General features: G+C 62.3%; 1 protein-coding gene across 7 annotated transcripts in view; it reads right to left on the bottom strand.

The window, feature by feature from the left end:
- Window positions 1–20495, bottom strand: part of CUX2 (cut like homeobox 2) — a 250152-nt gene that overhangs the window by 23646 nt on the left and 206011 nt on the right. For all 7 annotated transcript variants that reach the window (XM_089323128.1, XM_070066196.2, XM_070066198.2 and 4 more), the window contains exons 5-10: window positions 11724–11858; window positions 7570–7693; window positions 6153–6229; window positions 5411–5477; window positions 4102–4150; window positions 1772–1876 (exon numbers count right to left, since the gene is read on the bottom strand). In XM_089323128.1, the coding sequence (XP_089179254.1) occupies window positions 1772–1876; window positions 4102–4150; window positions 5411–5477; window positions 6153–6229; window positions 7570–7693; window positions 11724–11858 (557 nt within the window). The remainder of the gene's footprint in view (window positions 1–1771; window positions 1877–4101; window positions 4151–5410; window positions 5478–6152; window positions 6230–7569; window positions 7694–11723; window positions 11859–20495) is intronic.

Raw genomic sequence — 20495 nt, 5'->3', positions numbered from 1 at the left:
TGCCATTAATACATTAAATTAATTAGCATCGAGCACCACTGTTGTGCTCAGGAAAGCTCACCCCCCCCCCCAAAAAAAAAAAAAAAGCTAGCAAAGTTCCCTGTGGCTGATTAGCACAGGCATTTGCTGGGTTCCATGGGGGTTAATTAAGAACCATTGGCAAGTTCCTCACCAGCTCTCTCACTGTCTGTCTCGTCAGCCCCCTTCTCCCTGTGTTCACTCTGTGTTGTGCAGTCACCCAGTTCTTGCATGGGCACACACAGAGGTGCACACTGACATGCACACACACCAAAATACACAGGCACTGAGGAGACACACATGGACACATCTATGGCCAAAGAGGCCATGTGCTGTCACGAACAAAAGCCCAGACACACCAAAGGCACACTGATAATACGAGCAGCAGCACCAACTATTTACTGGGTGCACATTTTGAACCAAGCATCTCTTCAGGCATATGTAATGCTCCGATAACCCTGTGAGGTACAGACAAAGGAACGGGGCACAGAAGTCACAGCAGACACGCACCTACACACTCCCATGTCCATACACACTCCAGTATTCAAGAAGGTACAGAGCCCTGGGCCTGTGCATCCGGTGAAGTGACAGCTATGCAGCACTTCAGGTTCCTGGGTGGACATGTAAGTCACACGTCTGCTGTCACACGGGAACCATGAATGTAGTGCTAACTCAGCACACAGACATCTGGGAAGAGGGCAGACTAACCTAGAAACGCCGGCAGCCCTGCACAGGGCCCTAACCAGGAGGAGAGAAGGGTGAGCTGACCAACCAGACGTGATTCAGGGGCCTCAGGGCTGGTGGCCGAACACGGACTCTTCACAGTGCACGTCTGGGGTGAGTCACCCAGGCATGTTTTGGGAACCAATGGTTGGGAGCGAGTGTTAAACCTCAGATTTTGGTGTCTGGCCACTGAGGTCCTGGTAGGGACTAAAATCCAGCCAGGGCATCAGTGTTCCCTGCTTCAACCAAGTGGTGTGAGAGCAGCGGTGAACAGCGACCCCTGGTGACAGACACTGAAACTGCAAGGCTGCATGTTGTTCAAACTCACCCTACCCCGCTCCTCCTGGCTGGGTAACTGGGGGGCAGGAGGCCTCCAAAGGAAGACGTGGGACTTCCTGTTCATCTGTATGTACGGAGACCTGAGTTTGGAGGGTTCAAAGAACTGGGGCTGTCTTTATTTATTTATTTATTTTTTTTGGACAGGCAGAGTGGACAGTGAGAGAGAGAGACAGAGAGAAAGGTCTTCCTTTGCCGTTGGTTCACCCTCCAATGGCCGCCGCGGCCAGCGCGCTGCGGCCGGCGCACCGCGCTGATCCGATGGCAGGAGCCAGGAGCCAGGTGCTTTTCCTGGTCTCCCATGGGGTTCAGGGCCCAAGCACCTGGGCCATCCTCCACTGCACTCCCTGGCCACAGCAGAGAGCTGGCCTGGAAGAGGGGCAACGGGGACAGAATCCGGCGCCCCGACCGGGACTAGAACCCGGTGTGCCGGCGCCGCTAGGCGGAGGATTAGCCTAGTGAGCCGCGGCGCCGGCCTTAAGGGGGGGGGCTGTCTTTATTTTGCCCTCAGGGGATGAAGTCAATGCTGGTACTAAGTTTAAACTTCACATTGGCCATGGCAGTGAAGACATGATGCCCGATGTATGCACAGAGACCCACACACAATCACACTCACAACTTCACAAAAACACAATCAACACGCGAAATGTCACCCCTCCCCACCCACTGCTTGGACCTCAGCCCTCAGCCTTACCCCACCAGGGCCCTGGGGGGAGCAGCAGGCCAGGCGGATGGAGCTGTTGACCGAGGCCAGCTGTTCCCGGAGACTCTCCACCTCGCGCTGGGCGGCCTCGGCTCGCTGGGGAGGAGAAGAGGTGAGAGTGGTCCAGAGGTGAGCAGGCACCACGCGGGACCACCCTGCACCTCTGCTGTGTCCTGGCACCTCCTTTTCTCCCGGAGCCGGAGGACCTGCCAGAACCCTGTGCCTGCTTTTGGCGGGCAGGAAGACATGCTCCTCGGGGTGGCTCTGCTCCCTGGGATGCTGGGACCCCAAGGGGAGTCAGACATAGGGCAGGAGGGGCAGGGCTGTCTAGTGGGACTAGCAAGCTGTTATGCCAGGGGCTGCTGCTCTGGCATAGTAAATTAGGCCTCCACCTGTGGTGCCGGCATCCCACATGGGCGCTGGTTCGAGTCCCGGCTGCTCTACTTCCAATCCAGCTTTCTGCTATGGCCTGGGAAAGCAGCGGAAGATGGCCTAAGTCCCTGGGCCCCTGCTCCCATGTGGGAGACCCAGAGGAAGCTCCTGGCTTTGGCCTGGCACAGCCCTGGTCACTGTGGCCATTTGGGTGGTGAATCACAGGATGGAAGATCTCTGTCTTACCTTCTCTGTTTAACTCTACCTTTCAAATACATCCATCTTTTTTTTTTTTAAGATTTACTTATTTATTTGAAAGAGTTATGGGGGGAGGGAGGGGAAGGGAGGGGGAGGGAGGGAGAGAGGGGATAGAGGGGGAGAGAGGGGGAGAGAAAGGGAGAGAGAGAGGGGGAGGGAGGGGGAAGGGGGGGAGGAGGGAGGGAGGGGGAGGGAGGGAGAGAGAAGGAGAGAGAGATCTGCATCAGCTGGTCTATTTCCCAGAAGGCCACAACAGCCAGGGCTGAGCCAGGCTGAAGCCTGGAACCCCATTTAGGTCTCCCACATGGGCGCGGGGCCCAAACACGAGGGCCATCCTCAGTGGCATTTGCCAGGCCACAAGCAGGGAGCTGGATCAGAAGCAGAGCAGCCAGACCACAAACTGGCCTCCACTTGGGATGCTGGCATCACAAGCGGTGGCTTTACCGGTTACATTTTGTTCCAGAAATGGTACCAGTCAGCTTTGTTTGGGGAAGGGTTTTTCGGTGTGTGAGTCCAGAGAAAGAACACTTTTACATTTCTGCACAGGGAGGGCCTTCTGCGCAAATCTGACAGAAGCTTGGGGTTGGGCTCAGTGCCCAGCCTGGAGTCAGCTTGCGACTTAGGGTTCCCTGGGGAGGACGCCAGGGGCCCCCTGCCAACTGGTGCCTGCTCTTCAAGAGAGACGAGACCTGGACCCTGGATCACAGAGCTGTTTTTTTTTTTTTCTTTTTTTTTTTAATGATTATTTGAGAGCGAGCGAGCGCGTGTTTGCTCCCATCCACTGGGGATACCAGCACCAGCTGGGGAGGTGAGGGGCTCTAGGTGCAGACCAAGACTGAAATCCAGGTCTCCCGCGTGGGTGGCAGGAACCCAATCACTTGAACCTTCACTGTTGCCTCCCAGGGTCTGCATTAGCAGGAAGCTGGGAGTCAGGTGCCAGAGTTGAGACTTGAACCCAGGCTCTCTGATATGAGAGGCAGGCGTCTTAACCAACGGCTAGGCTCGATGCCCGCCCGAAGCTGGGCCGTGGAGCAGTGAGCCCCACCCCTCCCTGGGGAGCAGTTTACGTTCTGGGGAACTTGGCCTTCTGGCCTCCCTGACACTCAGCGCAGTCTCCGTGCCCACCAGACAGCACCACCTCTGGAGCCGTGGGAAGCCACGGATGAAGAAAATGGAGACTCGGGACGGGGCTGGGGCTGGCAGGTGGGCACCCCAGGGAAGGCAGGGAGTCTACCATTGCTCAGCAGGTGGCTGGGTTAAGGGAGGAAGCCGAAGAAAGCCCAGTGGGGGGTGCAGGGGAGGAGCAAAGCAGCCTCCTCTCACTCACTCCGCCTGCAAGAGGCCACAGCGGCGCAGCCTGGGGATGGCTCACTGCGCCCCTGTCCGGCCTCCAGAGATGCCGGGAAAGGCCGCGGGGAGGGGCGCTCTCCGGGCTCTGCCTGTGCCGACCCCTGGGGCTGGCGTCACCCCTCCACGTCCTCTGGTTTCAGGTCCCTTCCTCCAGGATACCTTCGTGGATGTGGCAGGCCGGCGCCCCTTCCCTGACTGCTGCTGCCCCGGTTCTGAGCCCCCCACCCCAGTCTGCCCCGGGAGCTCCGCCCCTCCCGGTCCCAGCCCTCAGCAGGCAGCACACAGAGCTCCATGGCCGCTGGGCCCCACGCTGGGCCGCCAGGCGGCCACGGCCTCCTCACCTGATTTGCCTTCTCCAGGTTGGTCATGATCAGGCCGACTTCATCTGCCCTGAGACACAGAGACGAGGCCCTGAGGAGGGGTCCTGGCAGCCGCCAGACCCCCGCCTGGACCCCAGGGTCCCACTGGAGAGAACTCCGGTCGGGGAGACGGGAGCAGGTCTAGGTGCACGCCTCTTCCGGGACGCGCTCCCTCCCCACCCCCAGCGACTGCCAGCACCCAGGGCCTCGGGGCGGGCCTGTGGGGGACACGGGGGTCTTCTGGCGTAGGCGGAGCTCCCTTCCCGGGGCTCCTCACGGGCCATTCCCTCCCGTCCTCAGGGACTCCTCCCTGACTGCTCGGGGAGAGGACCCCGCGCTCCGGCTCCCTGCCCACCGTTCTCCTTCGCGGCATTCCCACGTGCCGAGAGGAGGGCTGGGCACGCAGTAGGTGCTCTGCAGCGTCTGAGGGCGGGCTGTCTCCCTGCTACCACCTCCTCCCGGCCCAGCCCACACTGGGTCACAGCAGGTGCTCAGGGTTGGTGGAACAAGCTGAAGCCTGTCTGAGTCCAGAGGTCTCCTGTGAGTGCTGCTTGGCCCCCAAGGGTTGGACAGCCTGGGTGGGGGCTGGGTGAGGCAGCGGCCCCTACCCAGCAGCCCCTCAGCCCCATCCCAGGACGTTTAGTTGCAAATGAGAGAAGCTGTGTGTCTGGTGGGGCGGGAGAGAGGAGCAGAGCTGCTTCACAGAATGTGGCCTAGGGCAGGGTCGGGAGGAAGAGCCAAAGGAAGAGGCAGGGCTGGGAAGGTCAGGGGAGGCAGGGCTGGGAGGGTCAGAGGAGGCAGGGCTGGGAGGGTTGGGGGAGGAGGCAGGGCTGGGAGGGTCAGAGGGAGGAGGCAGGTCTGGGAGGGTCAGAGGGAGGAGGCAGGTCTGGGAGGGTCAGAGGAAGGAGGCAGGTCTGGGAGGGTCAGAGGGAGGAGGCAGGGCTGGGAGGGTCGGGGGAGGAGGCAGGTCTGGGAGGGTTGGGGGAGGAGGCAGGTCTTGGAGGGTCAGAGGGAGGAGGCAGGTCTGGGAGGGTCAGGGGAGGAGGCAGGTCTGGGAGGGTCAGAGGGAGGAGACAGGTCTGGGAGGGTGGGGGGAGGAGACAGGTCTGGGAGGGTCAGAGGGAGGAGGCAGGTCTGGGAGGGTCAGAGGGAGGAGGCAGGTCTGGGAGGGTCAGGGGAGGAGGCAGGTCTGGGAGGGTCAGAGGGAGGAGGCAGGTCTGGGAGGGTCAGAGGGAGGAGGCAGGTCTGGGAGGGTCGGGGGAGGAGACACCTGAGCAGGGCACTCACTTACTTGGACGCTGCCTCCTCGTCGTACTTCCGCCGCAGCTCAAGGAGCTCTGTCTGGGTGGCCTTTAACGCTGGGAAGGGGTAAAGAGCCAGGATGAGACGCATGTCTGCAGGTGGGGACACACTGGGCCCCCCAAGGAAGAACCACGTCTCTCAGGGAGTCCCGAGGGCAGAACGGGGGTGAGCGTAGCGAGGGAGGCCCTTCCTCTCAGGTGGAACTGGTGACCGGGACGGAGTCTTTCGGCCCTCGAGGGCTTCACGTTGGTGGGAAGGCGCGGGGCCGGGCTGGGCAGTGCAGTGAGGCAGCTCCAGTCCAAGACGCGGGTGCGGGCAGAGCTGCTGTGAGCCTGTGACCTGGGAACAAGCCTTAACACCCTCAAGTCACATCCACCTGCCTCTGCAGCCCAGCAGGCAAGGGGGCGGGGGAGCCAGGCGGCCACCAGGTTCCCGCGGGTGTCGGTCGCAGCCAATGAGATTCTGCACTGGGCCACACGGCCCCGCACGCCTGGTGCCTCAGGGAGGCCTGGCTTCCTGTTTGCCCCAGACCTGCCCCGCCCCCCCAGGGTCTGCCCTAACGCTGGTGGCATGGGTACCTGATGCATTCTATTTCCAGCCCCCTCTCCACTCAGCAGTGGCCCCGGGGACCCCCAGCTGGGGAAGGTGGCCCTCTTCGCCCCTCCCAGACTCTTCCTGCCCTCCTAGCTCTGGAGGCGCCGAGCCCCGGGGCGTGCGTGCTGGACACCCACCTGCGTGCAGGACGCGGATTTTCTCCTCCGCCTCCCCCAGCCTGGCTGCCAGAGTGATCTGTACTTCTTGAAGGCCCCTGCAGAGAGACCAAGCCTGCTCATGCTGGCCACGGCCCGGGCCTCGCCGGGGCCACCCAGGCCAACCCTCGTCCGGCTCCCGCTCCCTTCGGCCGCCCCGTAATCGGCGCCACCATCTCTTTAAGGGGTCCTTGGACACAGTGCCAGACACTGGTGTCCCGGCTGGCCCCTCGGGTCTCTGCCAGCACCTGCAGGGGCACAGACTGGCAGCAGCAGGGGGCCTTGGCTCTCGGGCCTCAGCTTCCACCTCCGTAAATGGGGTTTCCGACAGGACCTGCGTCGTGGGTGCTGTGAAGCGGGTGCTATTCAGTCTCCCCGGGCACCGCTGGTCACTGCGGTCCCAGGGAGGCGCCTTCCCCCTTGCTGTGGCAGGGCTGTGGCGGCTCCTCTGGCCTGCTGGGATGGAGCTCAGGGGTGAGCCACACCTCCCAGGACAGGGGGCCCTGGCAGGACTGGGGAGGGTGTGCGGAAAGCCAGCCCCGCATGTCTGGCTCAGTGACCCTAGGGAAGGAGTCCCTCTACCTCTGGCCTCGTCTCCTGTCCCTCCCTGCAGCCCACTCCTTGCCATTCCAAAATGCCAGGCATGTTCTTACCCCAGGGCCTTTGCACTGGCTGTTGCACTGTCTTCACATGCTTCTGCCCTACACCCGCCAGGCCCACTCCCTCGCCTCTCACCTCCCGGCGAGGTCCCCACCGTCACCTGGGCTCTGTAGCCTGCTCTGTTGCCTGCCTCGCCCTAACTACAACTTCTCTGCTTTTTCTGCTTTGCTCCTGTGTCTTCCTCACTACAGGGGAACCCCCAGGAGGACAGAGTTCTGTCGCTGTTGTGTCCCAGTGCCTGGAACAGTGCCTGGTGTACAGCAGAAGGAAGGAAGAACAGGGAATGAGCGAGAGGCTGAGACCGCCCCGTCAGGCCGCCATGACTGCCACACACCCACGGGCACCACCTCAGCTCGGGAGTGGCCACCCTGTGACGTCAGGTCAGGGCACACGGGCTCATGTCTGTACTCAGCTGACCTACGCGGAGCAGAGCATCCCTGGGCCTTGTCTGACTGGGGGAAGGTGTCAAGAGCCAGACAGACAGGAGAGACCCTGCCTGTGCCCGCGGCCCGATAGCCTGTGGCCCGTGCCGGCCTGCTGGGCTGTTCCATCCACCCCGTGTCTCTGCAGAACGCCGGCTGATGCACCACCCGCTGCGTTTTCCACGGGGGGGAAACCGAGGCTCAGAAAGGTGACGTGACCTGCCTGGGGCTCGAACCCAGGCCTGCCGGAGCCCTCCCCCTCCCCCTCCCCTCGCCTCGCCTGCACTCCCGGGAGCCCGCCCGCCCCTTCCCCTCACTTTTGTTTCTCCGCCTCATTTCTCTGCAGCAAGGTCTCTGTCAGGAGGGCTTTGCCGGGAATGCCCGGGAGGCGGCTCCCCTCGGTCAGCGTGGGTCCGGCAGGAGACGTCCCCTCTCTCTGCTCTGCGGGGACAGAAAGGGGCGGAGATGCCCGGCGCTGAGGGCAGTGAGCAGAGCGCACCCGCAGGTTCACTGCAGTCAATTTCTCCAAGCTTTCCCAGACACAGCCCGGCCGGCCGCTGGGACCTGCAGGCCAAGTTCCCACCACGCCCACCTGGGGCTTCCTGCTGCCCAGGCCTCCCCTCCACCTTGATCCCTCGCACGGGTTTGGAGAGACACCGAGTGGACGGGCAATCCTGTGCACATCACCAAGGACGCCCAAACCTGGGCCCTTCCCAAAGGAAGGGAGCCCCGCGCCCGCCGTCCGCCCTGCCTCTCGGACACTGCAGGCCAACGCAGTCCCGCGCTGCTCATCCTCTGGGGGCTTCTTCCGCTTAGCCTCGCGTCTCCCGGGGCCACCACACGGCAGCGTGGCGCAGACTCCATTCCTTGCCACGGCAGGAGCCGGTCCCATTACAAGGACACTGGAGCGACTTCCACTTCCGGCTGCGAGTGTGGTGCTGCTGGGACCCTTGGCGCCCACGTCTGCTGCCTCCCTGGATTCCAGTTCCCGGGGTGCAGCCCCAGCAGTGGAGTTGCTGGGCCACATGGTCACCCCAGGCTTACTCTACCGAGGACTGCCAGGCTGCCTCGGCTCCCCGCCGTGCGGGGCATGCGCTGTCACCTGCAGCTGCACCCACGGTGGCTCTTCCCGGGGACCACCTCGGGAGGACGGTGGTTAGGGCCTGGCCCCTGAGGGTGGGAGCCTGAGCTGGGATCTGTGGCCGAGCTCGTGGGGGGGCCTAGGCGGGAAAACCCAGGAAGGAGAGGACAGGGCCCAGGTGTGGCCCAGGCGGTGGACAGGAGTCGTCCAGCACTGACTCTCCAGGAGGAAGCCTGGAAGGACCGCGGTGAGACACGACGAGGGTCTGACAGGGGTCTGACGGGCAACGCGAGAGTTCTGCAGCCTGGGCTTCCGGCCTTGGGCCCAAGTGACTGAGTTTGCCTCTGTGCTGTTATCCCTGACTGCTGGCGGCCCAGGGGGCGGGGGCAGAGCTGGCAGCGTGCAGGGAGAGCTTCCTGGGGAGGGACAGATGATGTCAGAGCACGGTGATGCAGGGGAGAGGCGTCCTCAAGACGAGAGGCGGCTCAGGGCTGGTCCCTGCCAGTGCCTGCCGCCTCTGAGACCCAGGTGCAGCCAGCGACGCCGCAGAGAGCTGGCTCTGAGGCCTGGCACACGGTGAGTGCTCTCGAGAGGGGAAGGCCAAGCCTGGGGGAACCCCAAGGATGCAGTGGGGTTTCCCAGGGGAAACTCAGAGGGCCCCACGGGGCATTGGAGAGCTGGGGTGAAAGGCTGCTCCATCCTGGCTCCCAGACTGAGCCTGGAAGGGCAACAGGGTGGGCACAAGAAGTCCAAGTGAGCTCTGGCCACTGCAGGTCTTCCCTGGAGAGCTTGCCCAAGGCGGACATGGCAGGTGCTCACTAGGACATGACGAGGGACTGGGCTGTGGGACAGGAGAGAGAGAGAGAGCGCAAACCTCCTGGGCCTGGTGGCCTTAGGGACAGAAGAGAGAGAGTGCACATCTCCTGGACCTGGTGGCCTTAGGGACAGAAGAGAGAGAGTGCACATCTCCTGGACCTGGTGGCCTTAGGGACACACAGAGAGAGTTCACATCTCCTGGACCTGGTGGCCTTAGGGACAGAGAGAGAGCGCACATCTCCTGGACCTGGTGGCCTTAGGAACAGAGAGAGAGAGTGCACATCTCCTGGACCTGGTGGCCACAGTGCTTTCTGTCTAGGATATGGCTTATACAGCAGTCCTCGGGTCAGACCTGGTTCTGCCTGCTTTGTAAATAAAGTTTTATTGGCACATAGGCACACTCACTCATATCTCTGCCACGGCTGCCTCTGCACCTCCGAGCGTGCACTGCATGGCTGTGACGCCCCAAATGTTCACTCTCGCCCTCACCAGAGAAAGCGGAGGCCCCTGGTTAACCTTACACACCACTCCCTGGACGACCACCTCCCACGGCCACCTCCCTCTCCTCGGCGAGCCTCCCCTAGGTTGTCAGCCATCTGACATGTGTATGGCTGACTCCTTCACTCACTCGGTCACAATCACTGTGTCTTTCCAGAAGGTCGGAGCCACAGGGCGGGCTCCTGAGGGTCTGACTCCAGCTGCGCCCCTCAGACTAGCCCGGGGCCTGGCACACGGCTTGATGAAGGCCCAGGGCTGAGATGGTCGCCGAGGCTTCTACCTGCTTCCCGGCTCCTCCCCCTGGCCCAGGTAACCACCGGGCTAACTCTGCTGTCATCATTCCACTTTTTATCACAACCGTGCACACTGGGACACCATACGTCAGCTCTGGGAGTTCAAGGCTTCGACGGAGAGGGCCCGGGGCTCAGGGTGGTCCTCCAGGCCTGTAGATTGATCTGTGCTGTGGGCAGACGGCTGCCTGTCCACTTGGATGCTGTTCACGAGCCCTGGAGTGATCCGGTCTCTGGTCACCAGCCCAGCCTGTTCCAGCTCTGTGGCGACATTCTCGCCCCATCTCCTTGGGCACGGTGTGTGGGCACACACTGAGGCATGCGTGTGCCGGGCCCGAGGCTAGGCCCACCTGGAACCTTTCCGGCGAGCGTCTTCCAGAGAAGCTGTCCCAGTCACGCACAGCAGCAGTGGACGAGGGTCCCATGCCCCGTGTCCCCGCCGTCCCACGGTACCCTCAGGCTCGCTGAGCAGTGGCCGTGCCTGGGTGGTGACTGGAGCGGCCACTCTGGGTCACTGGAGGACTCTGTGTCTCTTCTTGTGTCAGGGGCTTCTCTGACAGGTGGGACGGGGGCAGCTGGCACCGCCCCTTGGCGGTCTGGCTCCTTCAGGGCAGGCTGCCTATGCCCACCCACCCTCCCCGTGGGCCGGAGCATCCCTGGGCCCAGACGCAGCCCACGGTTCTGAAGGAGGGAGTGAGGTCTTGCCCTCTGGCCCTGCTGGGGCCCTTGCAGGCGGCCCCGGCCGGCTTGCCAGCCTCAGGCTGCAGGAGCCAAGCCCTGAGCCCTTGAGGCTCGCTCTTCGTTAGCCCCAAGCTCACAGGGCCAAGGTGCAGTCACATACAGATGGAGTTGGAGTCCCTGACAGCATGGCTCCAGTTTACCGGTGTTTTTGCCTTTATGGTGGGTTTACTGGGATATTAAGTACACTTTTAAAAAGTTTATTTGTTTATTTTCATCTACTTAAAAGGTAGGGTGAGACAGACAGAGACCAATTGATGTTCCAAATGTCTGTGCACACCCAAATGCCTCCAATAGCCAGGGCTGGGCTGGGCCACAGCCAGGAGCCAGGAACTCATTCCTGGTCTCCCATGTGGGTGGCAGGGAGGCGGGCACTTGAGCCATCATCTGCTGCCTCCCAGGCACACTGGCAGGAAGTCGGATCAGAAGCCGAATGGCCAGGACCCGATCAAATCAGCACTCTGGTAAGGGACGCGGGCGCCCCCAATGGCAGTTTGCCCCTCTGCACCACCACATGGCCCCACGCAATGCGTTTCTGACAGGTGGCCTTTTCGGTTTATGCTGAGTTTATCAGACAGAACCCAGCGTAAGTCAGGGGGCCTCTGCAGCCCCGCCCCAGACCCTGACGTGAGGCGTCCAGGGCTCACAGGACCGCAAGCTCCACGTCTACATGCTGGAGGCAGAGGACACGGGATGTGGCCAGGATGTGGACCCACCAAGTCATCTGCCCACGGCTGGGCCCACAGCCAGACTATGTTTCCCAGCCTCCTTTGCAGCTGGGGCTGGCCACAGGCGTGAGCGGCAGCCCGCGGGCTGTGGGTGGGAGTGTCCCCTGCCCAGGCCTGCGCCCCGCTCTGCCCGTGGGTGGGGGTCCACTGTGGCTCTGGATGTCACGCGTGGAAGACAGCGGGCCCTCGAGTGACTGCGTGGAGCTTCCCGGCCACCTCCCAGCCCTTGGGCGGGCTGAGCCCGAGACTCCAGGCCCTGGGTGAGCGGCATGGTGTCCAGCCCTCACCCAGCTCCCGGCCCCACCCACCCTGCTCCGTACCTTTGGGTCCCAGGAGCTCCGGGTGCCTCTTCCACGATGCGTGGAGGTCTCGCCGGGGCTGCCCACTGGGGTCGAAGCTGGGGGGCTGCAGTCTGTCGTCTGGGCCGCGCGGCGCCTCAAACACAGGCACGGGGTCTGCGTAGAGAGAGGGCACAGAGGTGGGGACGGTCCCAGGAGGGCGATGCTGAGGCCACAGGATTCCCTGGGTGGCCCCGCAAGCAGCCAGGGAGCCCGTCCACAGAGGCCACCTGGTGTCACTCCGACGGCTCGGGGAGCACCAGGTCTGCCTGCTTTAGGAACGAGCAGTCTTGGCACCTACTTGGGGGCGCCTGTGCTGTCCCCACAGGTCCGGTGTCCCGTCCAGCTGGGCGCAGCGACAACTGTCACACAGCCGCGTTTTCTTGGCTGGATGATGCCATCGCTGACGGCCGTGGGACTGTGCCTTGCAGATCACCAAGTACGGTCCACGCTCTGCAGTCCACCCGAGGCCAACCGCTCCATGGCCCTCCAGGCAGCGCTGCCTGAGCCGGCCTGCCCCGAGGCCACTCCGGCCGAAGACTCACAGCACTGCCCTGGCTGTGTGGTGGCAGGGAACGCTTAGAGCCCGTCGCGCCTTCCGGCCTCTTGGGGTCAGGGCTGCCACGCAGGCTGGCCCTCGGCCCCTCCTGATTTTCCCCCAGAGCATGCTCACACACAGAAGCCCCGGCCGCTTCTCAGAGCTCCTGGAGAAACACCAGTATTCGGGGCGTGTGCTGTCAATCAACGACGGACTTGCCGGGGTGAAACACAGCCCTAGGCGCGGGGGAGGGGGGTGGGGGTCCCGGCTGAACCAGGCTCCGCCCCCCACCCTGTCACCTGCGACCACTTCCTCCTCCTTGGCCTGTGAGTCCAGCCCCACTTCTTCCAGGCCGTGGCCTCCCCACCCAACCCAGGGCAGGCCCAGGGGAGCACACGGCATCATCAGCGCCGCAAGGCCCCCAGGGAACGGGCCCCCAGGACCCGGCAGGCGCCCACCATCTTCACCGGACGAATAGGCTCTGGAGGCCAGGTGACGCGCAGAGGGGAGCGGGGAGCCCGGGATCTGGGTGTGGCAGCACGATGGCTTCCTGTCCTAGCGTCCTAGCGTCTGCACACGGTGCTCCACAGCGAGGGGCTCGGGGCCTGGGCCGGTCTCTAACACACCCCAACCCCCTCTCTTCCTGCCGTCTCCCTCAGAGTCTCCTGCCCAGCTGCTGGCCACTGCTGTCCTCTGGGGGAGGGGTAAAGGTGTGTGGCCACGGCCTCTGCGGTCACAGGTCCCTGGACCCTGGTCTCATGCCGTTTGCTTCTCAGGGCTGCTGTGTGATGTTGGCAAGTGACCTGACTTCTCTGTGCTACAGCCAAAAGCAGCAGCTTCATGCGGCCATGGCGAGCAGCACTCAACACAGTGGGTGACGCTTGGTCCGCTCAGAACGGACGGGAGCCCTCGCTCTGAGATGTCGGCCTCCTCCTCGGGCCCCCGGAAGGCACCGCTCACCTCAGAGCTGCAGTACGGAGCCTCTGCCAGGAGCGTCTTTCCCTGCCCTGCTCCTCTGAGCTGACGAACACTTGGGTGTCACGTTCCGTACTGCGACTCGAATGCTGCTTCTTCCAGGAAGTCCTCTGATACGCGCTCTCCCAGCTGCCTGTGCCCTCCCTTCCCCACTGCAGTTAGGATTTACATCACTTTACAAGTCTGCCTAATTAACACCCACCAGACTGCAAACAGCACCACGGGGGTGGGCTGGCACTGCATCTGTGCTGTCCTCCCCCGACTGGGCCCCTTGGGCCTATGACACGGCCTGACACACCGTCCAACCCAACAAGTATCTGCCGATGGGAGAAGTGAGGCAGTGCCTGTGCATGGGGCCTTCAGGTATGGCTGGAACAAGGTGACCTTGGTTTGGTTCCTCTGCCGCCTGTTGGCTTAGGTGGTGGAAGGCTTGGACAATGGGCGTCTGTGCCGAGGTAAGCAGGTGCAAGGCAGTGCTGCCGTGGCTCTCCTCTGTCAGCAGCCCCCCCATGCCCCGTCATTAGGCAAGGCTGCTCAGCAGGGTACGCCATTATGTCTCCCCGGGCTGATGTAATTATACATTGACATAATTAACCCAGCAAGCGCATTAGGCAGGCCAGCTAAAAATTCATCTATAATTATTTGTTGTGTGCATGCTAATGAGTCCATCTGCACTGCCTTTGCACAACACGAACAAATTAATTTACAAGTCTGGGTTTTTTAATAAGTTCAAGGAAACGCTTCCTATTGTGTCCTGGCTTCTGAGAAAGGAAGAAAAAGGCGCCCGGCGCTGGCCAGGGTCAGGGGAGTCAGGTAAACACAGGAGGACCCAGGCTGAGTGGGTCACGGCGCTCGTCTGCCTCCACGAGGGCGGGGAGGACCTGGCTCGGGGCCCAGGGGCTCGGCCGGGCTGGAGCCTGCCCAAGCCAAACCACTGCTCTCAGGGGGAGCAGACGCCCGTCACTCGCACGGGCACACACGCACTGACACTTGGCTCTGCTCTGAGGCCCCGAGGGTCACCTGTGGCCGGAGGGCAACCAGCCTCGGTGGCCCCGACAGGGCTGAGGAGGAGGGGTGGGCGGCCCCTTGGGGCAGGTCCCAGGCGTCTCCAGGCATCGGCCCTCCACCTTCATTAGCTGCTACGGTCATCAGGCTCATAGAATCAGAAGTCCAGCCCTGCGTCCAAATCCCACGGAGCCTTGAGCCTCAGTTTCCCCATTTGCAAAGCGGGAAAAACACGAGTTCCTGCTTTGCAGGAGTTATTATTGGGAGACGAGACGGAGCTGCCGAGGAAGGCAGCAGGACTGAGGGATCGGGGTCGGCTCCTGTTCCACTTAGCCACGGGGCCCCTGGACTGCTGACTGCTTGCAGCCTCCATCCTCTTGTGTGTAAAATGGGGCCGCACGTGCAGGGAGGCGGAGAGGCTGGGAGGGAGGAGGTGTGAGGACCAGGGCGCAGGCGAGGCACAGAGAGGGAAGCGCTGGCCCCTGCCATCCTGCCAGGCCCCGGAGGGTGCCGGGTCTCACACAGGGTGTGCTGCGAGCTGTGTGCTGGGTGCGGGACGGCGGCAGCCTCACGAGTTGGCATCCGTCCCCGGGAGGCCCACAGCCCAGTGGTCTCGCTTTGAACTAGCTGCACTCTGGGACTTGGTCCAGTTTGGAAAGTCACAGTGGGGAGGGATCTGCCTGATCAGTGTGTCCCCTGCACACCGCCCCAGTGCCCAGACGGGGAAGAGAAGGGTCCGCTGGGCGACGTCAGAGGGTTGGTGGCCACTGGGCCTCTTTCTCCCACACTGTGCCCCCCCCCTTTTGAGGGGGATGCAGTTGGGGTGGAGCGTGCTCAGACGCCTCAGCCAGTCAGGCTGCAGCTGAGTCCTTCTTCTTCTTCTTCCTTTTTTTTTTTTTTTGGACAGGCAGAGTTAGACAGTGAGAGAGAGAGACAGAAAGGTCTTCCTTCCATTGGTTCACCCCCAGATGGTTGCTATGGCTGGCGCGCTGCGCCGATCCAAAGCCAGGAGCCAGGTGCTTCTCCTGGTCTCCCATGGGGTGCAGGGCCCAAGCACCTGGGCCATCCTCCACTGCACTCCCTGGCCACAGCAGAGAGCTGGCCTGGAAGAGGGGCAACCGGGACAGAATCCGGCGCCCCAACCGGGACTAGAACCTGGTGTGCCGGCGCCGCAGACGGAGGATTAGCCTAGTGAGCCGCGGTGCTGGCCTCTTCTTTTTTTATTTTTATTTTTATTTTTTATTTTTTTTTAATTTTTTGACAGGCAGAGTGGACAGTGAGAGAGAGAGAGAAAGGTCTTCCTTTGCCGTTGGTTCACCCTCCAATGGCCGCCGCGGCCGGCATGCTGCGGCCGGCGCACTGCGCTGATCTGATGGCAGGAGCCAGGTGCTTCTCCTGGTCTCCCATGGGGTGCAGGGCCCAAGCACCTGGGCCATCCTCCACTGCACTCCCTGGCCACAGCAGAGAGCTGGCCTGGAAGAGGGGCAACGGGGACAGAATCCGGCGCCCCGACCGGGACTAGAACCTGGTGTGCCAGCGCCGCTAGGCAGAGGATTAGCCTAGTGAGCCGCGGCGCCGGCCGGCCTCTTCTTTTTTTAATGATTATTTTTTATTTATTTGACAGGCAGAATTACAGAGAGAGCGGGAGAGAGGTCTTCCATCTGCTGGTTCACTTCCTAGACGGCCAAAGCTACTAGGGCTGGGCCAGGCCGAAGCTAGAAGCCAGGAGTTTCTTCCATTTCTTCCAGGTCTCCCATGTAGACTGCAGGGACCCAAGCACTTGGGCCGTTAGCAGGGAGCTGTATTGCAAGTGGAGCAGCTGGGAACGGAACTGGTGCCCACGTGGGACGCACTGCTGTGGGTGGCAGCTTCACCTGCTACACCACAGTGCCAGCCCCGGCAGCTGAGTACTAACAGCCAGAGCCCTCGACACAGGTTAGAATCTGCTCTTTGTCACTGAAGTGGGCCCTGCTGTATCCCATTTTACAGGTGGGAAAGGTGAGGTCACCTCCCTAAGGCCAGGCCGGAATCCAGGCAGGATAACTGGAGCTCCTCCAGCGTCCTTGCTGGGGAACCTCCAACAGCTCTGGGGCTCAGTGCGGAAGTGTCGCTGGGACGGTCTGTGTCAGGTCCGGTCCTGTCAGGGAGCAGGTGGGGTCCTCACTGCCTGGCTGACTGCCCTGTTCTCCTCGGGGGGCTGAGTGCGTGCACACTTCAGATTCCCACGTGGCTTCCAATCTGGATGTTCCGCCTCCCCCGGGCAGGGAGGGTCACCTGACTCGGGCCGGCCACTCAGCTGCCCTGGGAACTTGCACCCTTCTCTCCAGCCATCTGCTGCTCTGGTCCTGTGTCGGCCGGGCAGTCTCTCTCTTCTCCCCTGCCCCAGCCTTCTCCTCGATTCCCTTCCTGCTCCACAGTGTGGCCAGAGGTGGCTTTGGCAAGACATGAGGTCTCCCAATGGACCCGGGGCTGGATTCCGACAAAGGGAGGACTCGGAGCTTCCTGGTCCAACTGCTTCGTTTCCCGACGAGGTCAAAGCCGGGCCCAAGGACAGGGACTGAGGCGCAAGTGCTCACGTGGGAGTGGGGGGGGGGGCAGGAAGACCCAGCAAGTCCTGGACGGCGTCACAGGTGTGGGGGACCGAGGAGACCTCGGCGGCTGGGCCTGGGACCATCTCAGGGCTCCCGTGATGGCTGGACCTGCCCCCGCCCTGCCGCTGCTGGGAAACAGCAGGTGCTTGATCAGTGTCTAGAGGCAGCAAGAGGGAGGGCACAGGAGTGCGCTGTGCAGGGGAGGCTGACCTGCTGATCTGGCACGCGTCTGGTGAAGAGTGCAGCAGGAGCGGGCTGAGCCCACAGCATGTGCTCTGGGGGCAGCGAGACAGAGGTCACTTATTGATGGGGGTCTTGAGGAAAGCACTGACCCATACAAGCCTCAGTTTGTCCTTCTGTAAAGTGGAGACTCTAGGGCGGGCACTGTGGTACAGTGGGTTAAACTGCAGCCTATGATGCTGGCATTTTCTATCAGATGGCTGGTTCGAGTCCTGGCTGCTCTGCTTCCAATCCAGCTCCCTGCTAATGGGTTTGGGAAAGCAGCAGAAGATGGCCCAAGGGCTTGGGTCCCTGTCACCCACATGGGAGACTCAGATGGAGTTCCCAGCTTCTGGCTTCAGCCTGGCCCATTCCTGAATGTCATGGCCATTTGGGGAGTGAGCAACAAATGGAAGATCCGTCTGTCTCTCCTTCTCTGTCACTTTCTCAAATAAATAAAATAAATCTTTAAAAACATGGAGACTGTACCGGCACGTGCCAAGGTTACCGTGGGGATGTGACACCGTGAGCTTTGTAACTGTTGGCACGGAACACAGAAGTGCTCGGTGGGGACAATGGGCTTCGCCTCAGCTTCCAAGGCCCAAGGGACCAAGCCCGTCCAGCTCTGTCTGGCACCACCCGCCTTCGTCTCAGCCTCGCTAAGGGCAGAACTACAGGACGGGAACCAGAGGCGGTGGCGTGTCTGCAGGGCCACGGCAGGGGCAGTCTCTTAGGGCTGACCAGGCTCTCAGTGATGGGGGCCCTACAGAGACCCCCGGGAGCTGCCAAGGGGTCCCTGGAGGTCAAAGGATGGAGGCCAAGGCATTGGGCCCGGATCCGCGCAGGCAAGAGAGGGAGCAAGGCAGGGACTTCACGGCGGGTCTCAGCAGGAAAGGAGTGAGCAGGGCGTCCTGGGAGGAGGCTCCGCTGAGGGGCGGGGCGAGGGGACCTGAGTGCGATGTGAGGCACAAGCACAGAGCTCGGCCTGCTGTGGACAGCTGGGCAGGTTGTACACAGCTCAAGGGCTGTCGCGGAACTGACATCACTCCACGGATTTAAGTATTTGTGGCCAAAACCTTCTGGCAGACAGCAACGACCCGGCTTGAGGTCTTGCTCTAACTGGCACCAGTTTCCTGGGGTCTCCGGGCTCAGGGCAGCCCCACCTATCCCGTAGCTGCGGCCCTCTGCCGCGCCCTGCTCAGGGAAGGCCCACGCGTGCTCTCCATCCTCACGGAGGCCCCGCGGGGCAGACTCCGATCATCCCCACCCCCTCACAAGGACCAGAACGCTCGGCAGGCAGACGTTGCTAAGCTGGAAGCGGCACTGCGCCAGAAGTGGCAGGGGTGGGATCTGAACCCAGTGCTGCTGGATTCCAGTGGAGGCAGGGCATGGAGGGGCCAGGAACACAAGACTGAGGGCTGCTCTGCGACCTTGAACAACGCACCAACCTCTCTGGACTTCCACATTCCTGCCACAGGTGTGTCCCAGGCACACACTCAGCACTGGGGGACACCACAGCGGGGCAGGGTCTGCCAAGGAGAGCACTCTTGGCCTTGGGCCTAGCCCTGCAAGCTGGGGTGTCCAGGGAAGGTGATTATTAAACACTTCCACAGTGGAGCCTGGCACAAGACGTGCGGATACTGCTAATGACCCAAATTCCCCAAGCCACCCTTGGAGAAAGGGGGAGGGGTGAGGTTGGAGACAAATAGGATTCCCCATGAGTTACACGGCGCTACGAACAGACACTGCACGAGCCCACGTGCCCCTAGGACAGGGCGCAGCACCCCACAGACTCCAGCATGTGTTGCTCACACCAGCATTGTGACTGGCGGGCCACGGGCTGTGTGGCTCAGCTCCCCTGAGATGGTAACAGCCACGGTGGCCACAACCTCCCATCTGTGTGCATGAACTTGACAGCCTGTGCCCCGGGCTGCTCCCAGCCAGTCTGGAACAGGCAACGGCATACGGACTGAGCGGAGACCCTGTCCTGCCACTCACGTGCTAAAGCCACAGCCCCAGGGTGACCAGATCTAGGCACTTTCAAGGAAGCAGTGAAGGTTAAATGAGGTCATGACCCCATGAATCCAAAAGGTCTGGTGCCCCACTAGAAGAAGAAGCCGGGACAGGCGCTGCGGCGCAGTGGGGTAAGCAGCCGCTTGAGGGCCCCCACATCCCACACGGGAGTGCCTCAGATCAAGTTCTGTCCCCACTTCTGATCCTGCTAACGCTCCTGGGAGGCAGCGGAAGGTGGCCCAAGTGCTCAGGCCCCTGCCACCCACGTGGGAGACCTGGACGGACAGACGGAGCTCCTGGCTCCTGGCTTTGGCCTGGCCCAGCCCTGGCTGTTCCGGCCACTTGGGGTGAATCGGCGGATGCAAGCCTGATCTTTTTCACTCCCTCTCCCTCTATCCCTGTCTCTCTGCCTTTCAAATAAATAAATAAAAAAACAAAAAAGGGAAGAGGAAGAGCCACCAGAGAGCAGTTTCTCTGACAGCAGCAAGGCCACGTGGACGTGGCAGGAAGGCGCCTTCTGTACGCCGTAGAGATGCGCTCCGGACAGCGGCCCTGCCGGCACCTGGGCCTCGGACTCCAGCCTGAGGGCTGCACACGTCTGCGGGCCAGCCACGCCCGTGTGGCCGACAGGGCAGCTTGCCCCGGGCCGAGCCAGCTCCGCAGCCCCCTCCACATCACAGGTGTCTCCGCAACAAGGTCCTTGCTCGCCCAGTGCCATCTTGGTGCTGGCGCGTGCCACTGTGCCGCCTCTCAGGACCTCAGCTTCCCGGTCTGTAAGATGGGGCTGGACAGTGCGGGAGTCCCCTCTGAGGAGTCTCTGGACCTGAGGCCCGGGGTGGCGCTGCACAGTCCACAGGCCGGAGCCCACCGCGCCGAGTTGACTGGCTGCGTGTGGGGCGCGTGGGGGAATGAGAGGGACGAGGGCCCTGCGCTTGTGCAGTGACACACACACTCGGTGGGACCACGGAGAACTGTGTCTCCCACATACCCTGGGGGGCTGCGTCCATCTTGGGAAGCAAGAGGCACAGGAGGGCTGAGCCCCAGGGTGGCTTCGGGGCAGGGAAGACCCGCAAGGAGCTCCGGGTCAGGGCCCCGCCCGGGCGAACAGGGGCAAACGGCTGCGTCTCTGAGGCAGTGACGCCAAGTCCTGTGTCTGCCGGGAGCCAGGCACCCGGAGGGCGGGGTCCCCGAAGCCCCTGCTGGACAACCAGGTGGGGGCTGGCCCTTCCGCAGCACAGCATGTAGTGTGGACGGCGGGCTGTAGAGGGCGCCAGACAGGAGGCTCCGCACTGAGCCAGGGTGGCGGGAGAGGCAGGGCGAGAGGTGCTCAGACAGGAAGAACTCGGTGGGACGGCACGTTCATGAGCACCCCAGTGTGCAACCAGATCCGGAAACGGGACTTTGCAGCTGCAG

This window comes from Oryctolagus cuniculus, chromosome 21 (genome assembly GCF_051225735.1).
Source record: "Oryctolagus cuniculus isolate XC-2025 breed Fujian yellow rabbit chromosome 21, ASM5122573v1, whole genome shotgun sequence".
In the NCBI taxonomy this organism is placed as follows: Eukaryota; Metazoa; Chordata; class Mammalia; order Lagomorpha; family Leporidae; genus Oryctolagus; species Oryctolagus cuniculus.
This window is presented reverse-complemented; position numbering and strand designations above follow the sequence as displayed.